This window comes from Heliangelus exortis, chromosome 1 (assembly GCF_036169615.1).
Source record: "Heliangelus exortis chromosome 1, bHelExo1.hap1, whole genome shotgun sequence".
In the NCBI taxonomy this organism is placed as follows: Eukaryota; Metazoa; Chordata; class Aves; order Apodiformes; family Trochilidae; genus Heliangelus; species Heliangelus exortis.
The window spans coordinates 139742318-139759367 of NC_092422.1; the positions used below are offsets into that span (position 1 = coordinate 139742318).

General features: G+C 45.9%; 1 protein-coding gene across 1 annotated transcript in view; it reads right to left on the bottom strand.

Annotated features, from left to right (window-relative positions):
- ATP6V0A4 (ATPase H+ transporting V0 subunit a4) overlaps window positions 1–17050 on the bottom strand; it is a 31927-nt gene extending 14877 nt beyond the window's left edge. The window contains exons 1-10 of the mRNA XM_071727630.1: window positions 17028–17050; window positions 11092–11304; window positions 10526–10604; window positions 9785–9879; window positions 8426–8551; window positions 7938–8032; window positions 6793–6919; window positions 6111–6193; window positions 1729–1822; window positions 116–328 (exon numbers count right to left, since the gene is read on the bottom strand). Coding sequence (XP_071583731.1) covers window positions 116–328; window positions 1729–1822; window positions 6111–6193; window positions 6793–6919; window positions 7938–8032; window positions 8426–8551; window positions 9785–9879; window positions 10526–10604; window positions 11092–11208 — 1029 coding nt within the window. The 5' untranslated portion in view covers window positions 11209–11304; window positions 17028–17050. The remainder of the gene's footprint in view (window positions 1–115; window positions 329–1728; window positions 1823–6110; window positions 6194–6792; window positions 6920–7937; window positions 8033–8425; window positions 8552–9784; window positions 9880–10525; window positions 10605–11091; window positions 11305–17027) is intronic.

Genomic DNA, 17050 nt, shown 5'->3' on the forward strand with positions numbered 1-17050 from the left:
TAAACCAGAAAAAGTCCACCATTATGGCAACAGACAGAAGTCTGAACATATGCTCAAAATCTAAACCATGCAGTTTGGGCGAGAGCTTCAGGGACCTAAAATGCTAGTCTCTTACCATTCCCTGCTGAAGAGCTGCTTTTATCCGGGCAGAATCAGCCACTGGGAACCACATCTCTGCAATGATGCACTGCTGGATGACATCGATGTTACAGCAATTCAGGATGTGGTAGACAGCCTTCATTTTCTTCACCTTGATCCACCAGGACCACAACTCGGCTGCTGCCTCCTGCAGCAATGCCTGGCGGTGGTACTCGGTTTGGAACATCACCTGTAAGCAGAGCACAGGCAGCTCTTGAGATAGGAAGGCACAGGTGGTGTTATCTAGACAGCAGTTATTTGGGGAGGGCAGATGGAAGAGGACTGTGGAAAGGGAGTGATACGTAGGAACACGGATGGAATCCTAGAGTGCAGTGTGTGTAGGTCTGGACACAGGAGCATTTGAACCCCAGTGTACAATGCTGTTTGCTAAGGACTCTCCTTTCATGGCCCTGTGCCTCTGTAAGTGCAGAGGAGACCATTGGGAATTACTGAGTTGTGGGATTGGCTCCTTACCAAGTTGCTTACAGACTGATCACATCTTGCCATGCACTCCCACCCTGTCATCTCCTGTAGGCAGCTCTGTACCAGAAACCTGGGGCACATCACACCCACAAGTGCGCCTGCCCTGCTAGAGGTGGGACTCACGACCCACTGGTGGGACCTCCATGCATCATGTGGTCACCACAGTGCTGGTGCCTAGATAAGCAGTGGAGAAATATTAGGAAGATAACCTGTGTGGTCTGTGAGTGCTGAAGAAGCCCAACTGCCCACAATGCTCGGGATGCAAAGTTAGTTTGGAAGCAGATTTGCAGTCTTGGCAATCACAGGCATCCACAAAGGGGGTGACAGCAGGTTGTCAACTGCCAGATGGGACACCTCGGGTGAACAGGGTGTCCATGCACTCTGTCATGTGTGACAATATGATGGTCACGTGCAGAAGTTCCTCCAAAAGTCCTAATACAGTATGTGGGTGTATGATTCCCTCCTGCCTGGCAACCCACTGACTATGATGTGTGACAATAAAAAGGTCTACTTGTACTTCTGGAACAGCAGTCTCTGTTCTTCATTGCTTGTGTGACAAGTGTCCCAAGACCAATTTCCTCAATAAAAAAAGCCTAATTTAAATGTTAAAAAAAAAATAAATTAAATCTTTAGAGTCTTCTCTGAGCCTAGTACAGTTGTACTACACTTGTGACTGAACAACTTCATGAGCTGCTGCAGGAAACCATGCTTTAAGAGACAGATGAAACCATTTTGGAATTTTGGACAGCCTGCAGCTTGCTGATAACCTTAGATCCCACTCCATAGCCCCACACCATATGGTCTAAATCCCTGACCTCTGCACAACCAACAGCAGCAAGTGGTCTTCAAGCCCTCCACACAAGAGGCTGTCCCCCAGCAGTTCCTTGAGGGGTGTAAATGGGCAGAGCAGTGCACAGCCACTGGCCTCTGCAATAGGCAGAGGGATTGCTGCAGGGCTGATGGCTTCATCTCCAGCCAGCCCTGCACAGCCAGTTCCCATAGCAAGCCTAGGACCTGGCATTGGCCTCAAGGTTTCAGACAGGACAGATGTCTGAGTAGTTCACATTTGTAAGGTTCAGATGCCACTAGATCCTTACTGCCACTTACTGTGTTTAAATCCTCAATCCTTGTGTTGACTCCATAGAGCATTTCTTGGCGGTCAATGGCACACTCTGGACAGGGGTAGATTGTGGCACGAAATCTAGCCTCAGTAAGAAAGAAGTGAGAAACACAGCTTATTTGACTGACTTTTTCTTCCTCTGGACTTTTCTCAGTTCAAAGGTGGGGAAACAAAATTATATATCTCACCCAGTAGTCTACTCCTTTCAAATACTACGAAAGTTGTGCTCAGTTTCCCAGAAAGGTCTGAAAAGTTACAGTTAGATAACTGTTCACCAGTTCTAGTTTAAAAAAAAAAAACAAACACTCCCTGCCTCAGGTACTACAAAGTACATGATATTATACAGTGGTCAGCACAATTACACAGGCACATCCTTCATGCCCACAGTATGGAAGCCTTCCTAAAGCCTAGGGAAGCTGCTTGAATTGCAAAGAGCCACATAAAACCCACCCCGGCCAAGGCAGCCCTGCTAACACGGTGGCCAACAGATGGCCCTCTTGCACCGAGGCTGGAAAAATCCATGCCTCTGGCTCTGCAATATCCTCTCACCGTCACTGGGGGCAGGCAGCAGCTGAGCCACTGCGCACAGCAAGCAAACACCCTTTGTGCGTGCGGGTTGTGTCAGTAAATAGTCCTGTAAAGAAAAAAAAAAACCCACCAAACCAAAACTGTATGTCTAGGATAAAACAAACGCAGGAAGACATTACAACCGGCTCTCTGCTTCTGTTCCAGAAAGGAAGGGTAGGTGAAGTTTTTAAACACCTGAGAGTGGCATCTGTTATGTCAGCTTGCATGCAGCCAGGCCTGTAAAAATGCTTTTATAAGCTTATCCCCTAGGCTGTATTTGGGAGATTCAGCTGGTTTGTTTCATGTGGCCTGGTAAGGACTTATTTGGGCTTCTAATATGCGAGTCAAGGTCTTATCTCCATGTAGCTGTTGTATACTGCTTCATGTATAGTTCCCAACAAGACCTTCTCCACTTCAGTGTTGTAAAGCCACTACATGAACACAGTACAGCCAATTAGAAATAACTAAGTTGCATGTCTTTCTGAAAAGTGCACAGCTACCTGTCCTGACAGCAAAACAAGTCCCAGGGTATACTGATGAACAAAGAGCAGGCACAAGGAGCTCCCACCAGGAGCACTTTACGAGGTGCACCTCTGCAAGGCTCTGTGCTTACAAACTTTAATCGAGGTGAGGTGCTTTATTAACTAAAATAGCAGATATGCCTCCATTTTTTTCTTATTTAGTTTGTTCAGTGATATCTAGTGCTTATGCCAGCCCTGCCACTCAAAGCCATTATAAATGTCATTCTTCAATGCTGCCTCAACAGGTCTGCAGGAAGAGATCACTTTACAGAGTGGAGATCTGCCCACCTCAGGCAGCACACTTCCACCATCCTGCAATGGAGTTGTGCTGAGAGGGCTGCTGAAGTGCTGCCTTTCTATGTGTGAGAGGAATGAAAAGAAAATGTACCAGTGCCATAGGGGTCTATCCCTGTTTAAGAGACAAAACCATGCATGCTCTGTGTACAGATAAGCATCATTTTCTGGCTTTGTCTGTGCACAGACTATATCACCACCTGCTCTCCAAAATCAGTTCCAGCACACACACAAGCGAGGACTGTTGCAAACTGAACAAAACACACAGCAGTTTCCTAGAGATCAGCCCAGAGCTGTGTGTAATGACAGCACGAACTCTTTAGCTAAACTTCCCTTTCCAGAATTGAACCTCTCCTCACTCAACACCCGGTATTCGTTTCCAAAGGTTATTCACCCTACTTAATTATTTCCATCTTCTTATTCTTCACAACTCTTAGTTCATCTTTAATAAGGATTTTTAATCACACTTGAAAGCTTATGCCTCCACGCTGTACAGTTCCCCCATTTCCAATAACGTTATTGCAGCAGTGTTGCTTTGATCTTTTAACAGCCATTTTGCATACTGAGTATCAGCTTTGCCCTAATGGCACAGACATCTCTGAAAGCTCCGGGAGAATTCAGCAGGGAATCCTTACATTGATAAACCCAGTTAAGTATTCACATTAGCACTGAGGCAGCTGCAAGAAAAAGAGGAAAAGAGAAATTCTACTTTTTCCTCCTCTCTGCTCCCTCTACACCTTTTGCTAATAAATTTGTGCATGGACTTAATGCTCATCAAATTGGCAGACTAATGTTACCAATTAGAGTCAAGCAGGGACTACAAGTGTAACCTGAAGCATGCTGCTCTGCAAACAAATCTTAGCCTGTCTTGCAGGAGACTGGCTTGTACCAGTCCCATGATTTTTGCAGGATATTTGCTTGCCATGAATGATGACTTAGTACTAAGCTGCAATGTCCTGCTGGGGCTGGAATGACACTGCCATCTGCCTTAGGTATAGTTAATTCTGCCTTAAAGATGGACCAAAATAAATGTGTACCAAGGATGGCTGGTGGCCCACAGAGACCAGAAGGAGGGTCGTGGGATTTTAAAAACTGCTACTCTGCAAAACATCCATATATATGTGCATACTAGCAAGCAAAAAAACTTGAAAGGGTGAAATAAAAGATATAAAGGACAATTCCAAATGTAGCTTTATCCCCTGATTATGGACTAAGGCCAGTGTGCTAGCACCACAAAGGACGTACTGTGAATTTGACATTGGTAGGTGTGCATTTTGCTTCAGATACAAGAAGCTGACAGAAACCAGCCTAAGTTCCTTCCTATAAGCCTACCACCACACACGTCACCAGCTCATAATAACTTTGCACATCATGAACCACTCTGCAGGGATCTGCTCACTGTCCCAGTGCTTCTTGGCCCCACGGCCCTGGCTGCACCCTGCTGCAGATGGTTGTGTCTCCAGTTCAGAAAATTCTGGGTTTGATCAATAACAAAAATGCTGACAGGCATCAGACTGCCTGTTTTTTTACTCTCACCTGGGAAAAAAAACCAAAACCAAAACAAAAACAAACAAAAAAACCTATCAGGCTTTTCATTGCAGGGAATTTTAAATGCTGCAAGGTGAAAAAAAAAAAAATGCTCCAAAATGAAGCCCTTGCAGCACTCTGTGGACAGCCCCAGCCAACTCTCAATGCAGGGACTGACAACTTGCAAGGTCATTGGCACAGGGTAAAATGCAATGGGAAGCGTTCACCGCCAGCAACTGCCCATGAATAAAGAAGGAGAGAAGGGTACTGAGCAGTGCCTAAAAATCAGGTAAAGAAATGGGACATAAGCAGGAAGTTGTAATCCAGAAACAAGACTTGGTGAAAACTCAAAGACCACCATCAGCAGCAGAATGAACCTGCACAGTGGCAACAGCAAAACTCCCTCTATATTCAAGGTTCAGAATCATAAATGAGTGGCTGAGACCCCAGAGTCTTCCACCAGCTTCCTATGTCCCCTTGGCCACTTTATACTCCCACCTGAGGAGGGCTGAACTGCTCTCAGGATGAGCATTTTCCTCTACTGCCTATTGAAGGCTCTTGGAAGGCCTCATTTCTGGTGCAGGGATTGCTAGTAGTCCCCAGGAGTCTATTGCTTTATGGGACTAAATCAGTTATCCCAGTTGGATGAACTGGCCTTCCTGCTTTTATTGTGATTAAAGGCAGGGTGTAAGGAAAGACCTGCCCTGAGTGCATATGTTGGGTAAGAGCAATTTCTCACCCCCTCTCTGTGACCTTCTGAAGCCTGCAGGTGCTTTTGGCTGGCCTTGCTTGGCTGAGAGGCTATACCTGAAATGGATTGGGTGACAGCAAACAGATGCCCTCATCAAATCTAATTTATGCTGCAACAAAGCCCATGGGTCATCAGCGTTCTGAAAGAGTAACAGAATATTCAACCTGAATTATCTTTTCAAGATGCTTAACAGGGTGGAAACAAGTCAGGTTGTATGAAGCTTTCATGTCTCTTATGGGCTCTGATTACACAGATATTGCTCAAAGGCCTAGGGAAAGGGTTGAATAAACTATGGCACCATCTTTTTACATTGAAATGCAGGAAGTCTTGAGAGTGGGTGAGGTTTTACTGTGCTCCCAGTGCCCAAGTTGTAATACCTGCTAGAGTTCCCAGTTTTCAGGGGAAATACTGACTATTTCTTAAAAACTAATCCCCTTTAAGATGACCTATGTCAAAATCCTAGCAGCTGAAGATAGCTGAAGATCTTTAAGTCACTTTGGAAAATTTAGGACCTCAGTTTCCAAGTTCCAAGATGATGGCTATCTTTCATGATTAGGAGCAGCAGAGCTGAGGATTGGAAGGGAGCTGAGTGGCAGACCTGACAGCCTGGGTGCAGAGACTAATCTCCAGCTCCAGATTCAGCCAGCCTGGGCTGACAGGTAAACACCTCTGTGCGAGTCACTGTGGCTTGCCCAATAGCCTGCCTTACCCATTACAAATGTTCTTGATTTTTTGTTTAAGCTGCTCTCCATGATAGAAGATAATGAACACATTCTTCTTCACTTCTTCTCTCTGTAATGCAATTCAAGAAGAATTTAAAGCACCCTGAGGAAACGAGTCCAATAAGGAAAAGGCAATTTTTTTTTTTTCCCTTCAGCAGCCTCTTCACTGTGTTGTTTTTTAATCCCAGCCCCAGCTTTCCACCAGCAACATTTTCCCTAGATACTGCTGCAGTGACCAGACATGGGCAGCAGCTCTGGGTTATGGGGGAAGGAGCAATGTGGAGTGGAGAGGTAGGGGACAGGGGGTCCACTGGGACACAGGGCTCACTCCAGAGATACCACAGGATATCCACCTTTTGTGAACAGCTCCAGGTGAGGACAGCCACAGTCCACCTACTCAGTGGTCCCCATAACACAGCCACCCTGCAAGGACTTACATGCCCCTTAACCAGGGAGGACAAAGGAACTACTTCAACGATGAAGAAAAGGGAAAACAATGCCAAAAATCTTCTCCTCAGGCTTTCCCACCTTTCTGCTATGGGCTGCTTTCAGACAGCCAGGTCTGGTGATGCAGGTGGTGCCACAGCATGACCAGGGCATCATTTCTGTTTCTGCAGGTTACAGGCATGTATGAGGAATAAGATGAAGCAGAGACAGGTCAGTACATACTGTCACAGGGTCTTCCAGGGTGGTGTCCATTTCGGTGTACCTCAGGTAGATGTTCCCCCTACAGACTCGCCACAGGAAATTCTCAAAGTGTATCATCTTTTCCCTCCTTATTACCCCAGCTGTGAATCTGCACAGAGTTAAAAGATAAATTGCAAGCACATTCTAAGTCTTTTAGGACACGTAATGCATGTGATTATGATTATACAATCTCTTGTTTTCTAGTCCGTGATAGCCTTGGTTCTGCTGCTGTAGGCACTTCTAGATAAGACCTCTGTGCTCAAGAGAGACTCTTATCTCAATCTACTGAGTTTATCCTATAATTCTTTCTTAAAGACATTGTAAGTCCTCCCCAGATCTACAGAAAAAAAAAAAAAAAAAAGAGAGAGAGACAATTCTGGCTAGAAATGGAGGAATGGAGAGATGCTTAAAGTCACATGGTGCCTGAATGACAGTGCTAAGAGGTAGCAATTTTGAAGTAGTGGTTTTTTCTTTACTCCCCCCTGTTTTCTTTTTCCCAGAAAGCACCAGACTGCACCTTTTAAATGCAGCATGACATGCTGGTATACAGCCACCAAGGCAAGCCCTCTACACGCCTATCTTTGCTCAAAATAAGAATAGAAGTGGACTTCAGAAATAGCAGCATGAGCAACTAAAAACACCAGCCTGAGAGAACACCATCACTGAGTTTCACCATCTCTAGCTAAACACAAGGAAAAGCTGTTTGAGTCCATGCTGCCCACCAAATTACCATCAGCAATATGCACAGTGGAGCCTCAGTACCATTTTCTTCTGCAGACAAGGCCCAGTGCTAGCAATCTCATGGATTTTTGCTGTGGTTAGATATCCATCCCTGGGGACTAAGGCCTGAGTCCAGAAGCGATATGTCATAAGACAGTTTTCAGTCAAGACCTACTAAGGGGTCACTGTAATTGGTGGCCTGAAAGTCCATTTGTCCTGCTGACCCATAATCTGACCATAGTTTAGGTGATAACTTCAGAGGACAGTCTTTCATCTTCATTCAACAGCTATGCTGAAGAGGTTGGTGAGCAACCTCTTCTAAGAAGGTAAAGGAAATGTGCCAGTGTCACAGCAATGCAGGACAGGTGAGAAGTTTGGCCAAGCTGAGGGCCACCCCTAATACATACCCTAGCTTGGCAGCTGCAGCTGCAGCAGTGGTTTTCAGCTCCAGCAATCCAGAAGAGTCTTCACCGAAGAAATCATCTGTCAGACTGGTTTCTGTCTGGAAAACATTAATTTTAAAAACTAATTGGCATTGCCGGTTTGAAAACTGTTTTCACATTTTTCTCCTGACATTTTTCCTCCCAAGCTAGCTTTCCAAAAAGCTTTAGACCAAAAGGAGGGAGGGGGGAAAGGTAAACTATATATTAGCATCTGAAAAGCATTAATGACTTTTTCAAAGAGAACCGGGAAGCAAACTATTGAGACCCACTGACTCAGGGAGTGATGCAGGCTCCAAAGTGACCAAGCTGCTTGCAAATATATGTTACTGGTTTGTGGTAAAGTCCACTGGGTTTTCATTAAAAATCAGTAACAGCAAAACATACCAAATGAAAATGTTGGTATTTTTAGGAACTTCCCACATCTCTGTTGAAAGAGCAAAGAGGCCTCTCACCACAAAGAAGTCCTGTGTTTTCTTCAGCAGATGTTTGAGCTCTGTCAAACTGAGGACGTCCTGCCTCAGTGTTTGCTGGTTATGGTTGGCTTCCAGCAGGTCAGCTTCAAGTTTCTCCAGTACTGCCTGTTTAGGGTCCAAGCACAACCAGAAAAAGCAGACCAGTAGCCCTTTGCCAAGCTGATACCAAATCTCAGACAATATATGGTTTGTTTTTTTTTTCAAAGGGAGAATACAGAAATATTTGATGAGCACTTCAATTAACACTGAGTCTTTAGGATGATATTAATCAGTGCCAGTGACTCATTTTCCCATTGCCATATTTTCTACTGGGTACTTTGTCCTCTCTGGCATTAGATTTCTGATTCACCTGATTGAAGATCATGCAGGTCAGTGAGTTCCTGGTGTGGGTGCCTCAGCCTGTCTTGGCACCTCTTTGGTTTGCTACAGGACATCTTAGATCCCAGGTGGACTGGTTGTCAGTCTACTGACTACAAAAGAAGCCCACAACTAGGCCATTAGCTTAGGTTCATTAGCTATAGGCCAAAAATTAGGTGAGGATGTGTGTACAGGGACATACCAGGCAACCACCTTGCTCATGAAGCTGAAGTCACAGAATCACAGAATTGTAATGGTTGGAAAAGGCCTCTCAGATTATCTCATCCAACCACCAACATCTCCCCACCCCCAAGATAAAATAAAAAAACCCAAACATATATATAACAATATCATCAAGCCCACTAAAGCATGTCCTAAAGTGCCTCACCTATGTGGTTTTCAAATACTTCCAGGGATGGTGACTCCACTACCTCCCTGGACAGCTCATTCCAGTGCCCGACTGCCTCTCAGTAAATAAATTCTTCTGACTATCTAGTCCAAGTCTTTGGAAAGCATTGTTTTTCTTCCTAGTCACCTACATGTGCAGCATTTAAAAACTACCCCACTGGTAAACTTAGCTTCCAGCTGGGCTAGAATAAAACATTCCTTTCACATCCAAAAGCAAGTAAAAAATATTTGTGCCTGATCTTAGTATGACTATATCACAACCATACTCCCACCAGGACAAACAGCCCTGGGGTTTTTATGCAGCAAAGCTGGTTCTAACATAGCTCTCTTGCCTAATCACCAAAAACCTTCGTGTTCTCTCCTACAGAATGATGGTGATACCTTGCCATTAATATGCATGGTTAGAGGGATGTTTCAGAGGGCATGGTAAAAAGACTGAGCTCCTTGAGGGAAATGCAGTAAGACCAGCCTAAACTGGGAGCCCCTCAGGGTAGGGCTGTATCAAACCCATAACCCAGACACCCTGGTGAACATCCCCTTCTCTGTCTCCTTGGCCTGCTCCAAATTCTGTACCTCCATATCAGCCATTTCCCGAGGCAGGGGTGTCTTTGGGTATGTTTCTGGTTTGACTGTCTCAACATTGTCGCCTATCTCTTTTTCCAGATAACCTGCAAGGAAAGAGCACAGGAGTCTTGACACAGAGTGACCTCAGCTGCATCATCTTGGTCACCACCTGCTGCTAAAACTTGCCAAGACTGAAGCATCACATGGAGGTGTGACAAAGGACCATCATCCTAGTGTATAAACATAGCCATCAGGAGTTGGACATCCAGAAGCCTCCTTTCTCAGTGAGGACACAGCTTCTCTTGAAGCTGTGGTGTCCACACCCACCCCCTTGCCCTGGGCAGCTCTGGAAAAAACAGCTGGCATAACACAGTGTGTGAATAACACAGCAAGCTCAGGGTTTGCTCCTCTGCCCTAGAAATGGCAACTACTGTCCTTACCACAGTGGCTATGATAGACACTGGCTGGCACACTGGTGTAGGAGTTTGGTCATCTGGATGAGCCTCCTGCCTGACACCAGATTAAACCTGTGATTTTATACAAGCAAATTGCAGCTCAGTTTTCAAAACAGGGGCAAGAATTTACTGCCCATATAGGGTGAAGGGGTAATTAGCGGATGCGTGCAAAACATTTCCAGGGACTCAGATGAAAACATCACCATTTTGCCATGTGCTTTGTGCTTAACAAAGAAATAAATCCCACACCAGCAGCTGGCGGAAAGCCGATTGCATTTGACAAGCATTTACTTACGCAGGATCCTCTCCAAGGATTCGCACCTTCTCACTTCTGTCACAAACTTTCTCTGGAAGCTGCTCACATTTGCATTCAGCTGAAAAAAAAAAATATAATAAAAAAAAGGAGGGAGAACAAGCCCTGGGGGGCTGGTGGCTGCATGCTGCTGTGCTGGTTTTTAACATCAGCACAGAAAGAATTACTTTGGTGCTGGCAGCCAACACCTCTGCATCTTACAGACCCCCAGAGACAGGGCAGTGCCATGGGTTTCCTTAGGGACAAGGACACTGTGGCCTTACCAGGCCCATTTCCTCCCATCCTTGCTGTGACAGAGGCCCTCTCTCTGGGGGGGGGTGGGGGGGTGGAGGGAATCATCCCTAAGGCTGTGCACACAGCATGCAGAGCACTGGACAGGGGACTTGGGAATAGTTTGGGCCTCAGGATGGCGACCAGCTCTCAGCTTTGGGGAAGTCCTGCTCTCTATGAGCTTTTCGACCCCCCTGCAGTGGGCCCACCTTCCCCGAGTGCTCTGAGGTAAGGACAAGCACACCTTGGGCTCAGCCTGCCGCCTGGGCACTACTCACGTCTCTGAACTGGACCAGACCCAGCTCCCCGAGCTCAGCCACGCAGAAGTAGGCAGCCTCCACTTGCACAAACATCTGCATGAGGCTCATCTCCTCGCTCCGGAAGAAGGAGTCCATTTTGCCTGCCCTCCTCCCAGCCGGGCGTCCGTTAGGGCCTTGATGGCAGCGGCACAGCCCTTCCTCCCTCTCCGAAGTGCCAGAAGGTGCCGGGAGCTGGGGGAATATTGGGCTCGTTGAGTCAAAATGCTGGAAGCTAACCCAGTGCTGCCCATCATCTCCTTCAAAAGGGTTTCTTTGCCTCCTAAGAGCCTCCTCAGGCGCACCTGAAGTTGTATCTCACCAGTGCAGTGATGGATGCTGAGGGAGAGGGTTGTGTGAGACACAGGGAAGAAAAAGGGGAGGCACTGGACCCCTGGGGCAGATAGTGATCAAATACCTGTCCTCTGCTGGGAGAAATGTGTTTAAGGCCTCTGCACTCAGGACTTTGATTTGGGTTTTGGATACTGAGCCTGTGAAGGAGAGGAAACCTGGGGTGGGACTTTTCACCAGAGAGAGTAGTGACAGGACAAAGGGTAATGGTTTAAAACTGGAAGAGGGGAGATTGAGGTAAGGTATTAGGAAAAAAATCTTCACCATGAGGGTACTAAGTTACTGGAGCAGGTTGTCCAGGTAGGGTGTTGATGCCACCTCCATGGAACTGTTCAAATCCAGGTTGGATAGGGCTTTGTGAAACCTAGTCTAGTGGGAGGTGTCCCTGCCCATGCAGGGGGTTGGATCTTGGTGATCCTCAAGGTCCCTTTCAACCCAAACCATTCTATGATTTTTGTCTTCCACAGGACAGAGAAGAAAAATCTCCTTGCAGTCAGAGCGGTGAAAGAGGCTTGGCTGGTTTTTATCATTTTCATTTCATTGGTAGTGTGAACACAACATTGCAAATGCATCTGGAGCATGTCATATGGGGACAGGGAGAAAAGGTCTGTTTTATTTAAAATAAAACAAACTTTAAGATTTAAAAAACACTTTTTTCCCCATAAAGGGCTGTTTTCAAGATGAGATACATGAAACATCATGCATTTCGTAAGATCTCCTTTTGTCTGTGAGCTTATTTACTTTCAGTAACCTGAACACAGAAATTGCTGAAATGAACTGATTTGCATGCACAAACACAGTAATTATTATTATCCAGAGAAAACATGCAAGTAGATACACTTCTTGAATGCATTTAATTTTGTAGCAAGACTACATTTGATAAATAGCAAAACAAAGTCCCTTTATATCCTCATTTCTACCTGTTGACAGCAATGGGAAGTCAAGTGTCCTTAACTCTCTGTGTCTGTGTGTGTGTGTCTCTCTCTCTCACACACTTTTTTAATGTGGATTCTAATAACCATCTTTATAACATATTAAGATCTTTATCTTAAATTTGAGGGAAAGACTTTTCAAGATATTAAAGCCCTGTTTAATAGGAGCACTGTTGTCACAAGTCTGTATTTCCTCAATTGTCCTGTGAGGTTTTTTTGTCCTATTCTCTGTACCCATTCACTAAATCACTTAAGATATTGAAAATATATTATATGACAACTCTGGTAGCTCGTTAAAATATATCTTATGCCAGTTCCAGTGTCTTGAGTAAGGGTATAAGCTTTAAAGTTGGTTGGACATTTTTCAACCAACTATATTTTTCACAGGAAAAAGACACAAAAGATGTAAGAGACCCCCACTATTCATGCAGGAAAGTAAAAAAAAAAAAGCCTCTCTGAATTTCAAAAAAGTTTAAAAGATCATCAAAATGCTGCATCTTAACTTCTTTAGACTGAAAAGTGTGAAGAGATGACAATTTAAAGCAGTATGTATTTCTAAACCTGTAGTTAACTTCCATATAAAAAATATTAAACCCTCAGAATTAAAAGAACAAAACTGAAAAGAAATATTTGGAAATATTCTATTGAAACTGGTTCAAACCATCCAAACCCAGGGTTCTACTTTTCTTCAGTAACCAACCAGAAAAAAAACCAAAACCCAAAGGCTCACTTTCATCTTGATTTGGGATGAGAGAAAAATTAAATCCCTAAGAGAACCCCTTCCCAACCCCACTGTGAGGAAGGCAGAGCATTCTCCATCCATTCCCATAGCTACAGAAGGCTTTCCCAAAGCCACCTGTATCAACACCCCCTCCCCTCAATTTGTTTTTCTTTGGCAGAAGAACAGTTAACTGAGTAAACCACTGACACTATCTCCCATCGCTCCTTCCCAGCGGGATTGCACCGCATTTAAAACACACCAGGTTTGGGGCAGGGTAAATCCCGGTGCTGCCAATGGCTTTGGCAAAAGTGTTGTTGGGGTTTACCTCTCAGCCACCGTGCTCCTTTCCAGCGTGTCCAGGGAAGGGGTGAGCTCTCCCCTCACAGTCCCCTCACAGTCCCCTCAGGCGACGGCAGCGACGGCAGCAAGCACCACGCTGGGCATGGAGGGGCACCCCAGCCAAATCTCCTGGCTCCCGTAGGGCACGGCAAACCTTTGCTTTTAAGGTTAAGACTGGTCCGGAGCAGAGAAGGGAAAAGCTCTTTTGTCCCGAGACAACAACCTCCAGGTGGTTTGGACCCAGCGTTTTCTGGCTCGGGCGTAACCTCTGCGTCAGGTCCGTGACAAGCTTGAGCCCTGTTGTGGCAGCATGCGGGGTTGTTGAGACTGATAACAGACAGGGCATGCCAGCTCACACTGCCCCGGCCACCCAAAAACCAGCAAGAGCCTTTGAAACCTGCTGTACCCAGAGAGCTATAAACCCATAAAAACTCATTTGCAAGCCTCAGATGGAGGATCAGTTGCCAGGGAGGTGGAAAACTTCTGTGCTGTTTCTCGCTGGTTTTTCCCCACCGAAAGCAGCTGGGGAAAGGACAGGGAAACAATGGGAGATTAATGATTTTCCTGCAGCCAGGGAAGGGCAAAAATATACAGCAAAGAGAGGGCTGGGATGGCAAGGGCTCAGTTAGGAGAGCTGCGCTAGCCTGGAGCATTGCAGTCACACGGGGAACTTGATTTTCACCCCTTGAAATAACAAATGTTATGGGACAAATTGGCTTTACAGACTTTCTCCCACTTCAGCTGCTAAAACAAGGGCTCCAGAGATAAATTCAGGCCTTCCTGAAACTAATGGCTTAGCTGCCACTGAGGTCAGAGGAGGCAGGAAATAAAGCTCTATTAAATCTAGATTCCTGAAGTTTTATCTCAAAAGGAAAACTAATGAAAAAGCATGGCTCTATGTAGATAGTTAAGTATCCCTTAAAGAAATGTTTGCTCAGACCTGTTTTTCTGGAGGTACCCAGTAGCCCTGACCACACAAGCTCAAGGGTACACAGCTTGTCCAAGGGAACAGTGCCCAAAGGCAAGTTAGCAGCAGAGTTTTTTTCTGTTCAAAAGCAACAAAGAATGGTCCTGCTTCATGAGGTCAGCTAGTGTGAGGGGGCTCCTGCTGCTTTCAGAAATCCAGCTGATTCAAGCTGAGCAACCCAAAAAAGGAGATATTAAAAATTATAAGCCAATTCTAGCAGGCCTAAAACTTTCATTTTGCTCAGCTGAGCTGGCCTGGGGCTCCCAGGCATCCCACCTGCTTTGTCTGCATCTTGCTCCTCAAGCACCAGCCACTCCCACCAGACACCTTTCCTCTCTCCATTAGGAGGGGGTAGGAAGGGAGTAAAGGCTGATGAAATTCAGCACTTTCTGTGGGCAAATTGGAACTTCTCTCGAGCACAGATCCTATGAGGAGAGGCTGAGGGAGCTGGGGCTGTTCAGCCTGGAGAAGAGGAGGCTCAGGGGAGACCTCATCACTCTCTACAACTCCCTGAAAGGAGGGGGTAGCCAGGGGGGGGTTGGTCTCTTTTCCCAGGAAACCCTCAGCAAGACAAGAGGGCACGGTCTCAAGTTGTGCCAGGAGAGGTTTAGGTTGGATATTAGAAAGAATTTCTTTACTGAGAGGGTGATCAAGCACTGGAATGGGCTGCCCAGGGAAGTGGTGGATTCTCCATCCCTGGAGATATTTAAAAAGAGACTGGATGTGGCACTCAGTGCCATGGTCTGGTAACTGCAGTGGTAGTGGATCAAGGGTTGGACTTGATGATCTCTGAGGTCCCTTCCAACCCAGCCAATTCTATGATTCTACGATTCTAAGGGAGTAGCGAAGTTGTTACTATCAGCAACTCATCATGTACAAAAGCAGCACATCCACTGCACAGGGCTGAGAAGCTGGTGTGGGAAAGGAAGGACATTGCCTTGCAGCCCATGTTATAATGCTAAATGACAGGAGTCATCATTCGGTTCTCAACCAAGCTATATTGACACAACAAAATAAGTTCTCAGGTTATGTCCCCCCACCTCTGAACCCATAGGGCATACTTTCCCACAGCAAAGCTGTTGTGTCCATATGATGAACCTGGATTTGCTTCTGTTTTGCTGAGCAATTACCCTACTCTGCTCTTGTTCAGCCCCAGAGTCACACTCAGCCAATACCCTACAAGTCAGGGCAGGGGGAGCAGAAGAGGCCCCCAACACACGCTTTATCACCACAACCATCTGCATCATGCCAGCCACTCCATCCCCTTGGCCAAGGAGTGAGCAAACACAGAGCACAGGGATAAAGCCATCTCTCTTGCCTTTACCTCTCCCCCTTCCTGGGCAGACGAGAGAAGCAGAATGCATGTCCTATTTCATCCCTCTGGCATGTGAACATAAGGACATTATTTTATAACAATCTTATTATTCAAGATCAGATGATGATTAAGCACCACTCGGAGGAGCCCAATGAGTGGGCTCATTGTCAGCACCAGCAGTTCTGCCCAGGCCAGCTGAAGGCAGCCCTGTGGCACCCAGCTGGTTGGTCTCTGGCTCCCTTGCTGAGGTCTCCAGAGGGACAACACGGGGTCAGAGCAGGGCCACAGGCTCAACATTTGTCTAATAGCAAACCCAGCCTGGACTGGGAAACACAAAGGGCATGGTTGTGGAATTATTCAAAATGCTGAAGCTGCTTTCCTCTGTGTGGCAAAAAGCAGACCTCCGCTCCCCTTCTTTCATTTAAAGGATAAAAACTTTGTGGTTTTCATTTTTTTCCTCCATTTGCCTAGTTTTAAAAATTGAATTCCCTCTTCACAGGTAGCTTTATCATAGATGGCTATTTTTTACATCAATGAAGATAACCAAAAAACATCTCTCTCTGATGGGTGCATCATAGGCATCAGGCTCACCTGCTTAAGGTTTTGAACTTCTGTAAGTAATTTTAAGGGCTGTAAAAAGGCCTTAAGCTTTTTTTTTTTTAAGCTTTATAAAGGCTATACAGGAGGGAGCTCGCCCCACAATACCAAGTCAGGAGGTTGCTAACAGACAGATCTGCTCTCCCAAGCGCTGTCTTTTCTAGAGCTGTACTTGGAGATTTTGCTACCTGTGAAGCAAGTGAAGGAGACAGACTCACTCCTGTGGTTTCACTGACAGCACAGACTGCCAAGCATCCTCCATGGTGTTTAGCACCAAGATCTTACAGGCTGCACACAGCCCCTGTGGATGATCATCAGGAACTGCCAACTACACACAACTTCAGTGTGCCAGCATACAGAGCCCAGAGGAGTCCCAAACATGGAACCCCTCCAATTGAGCTGTCATCCCTCTCAGCAGCTTGAGGAAATTTCGTGCAGCTATAGGTGTCTCTGGGGTCAGTGATCACCTATAATTCATCCATGGAATGCTCCACCATGCCAGAGGTTTTATGTGGCTACACAGAATGTAAATTATTAAGTTCTCTTTCACCAAAGCTCCCTCCTATTGCAGCACTTAATCAGAACAGCACCCTCAGGTATTCTGAAACAGAGCAGGGGTGTAGTTAACCCAGCCCCAAGTGCCCTACAGAAAAAATGGGTTTGTCCTTATCACTGATAGGCCCAGAGATGATGTACCTGCCCTGCTGTGTTCTCATGGC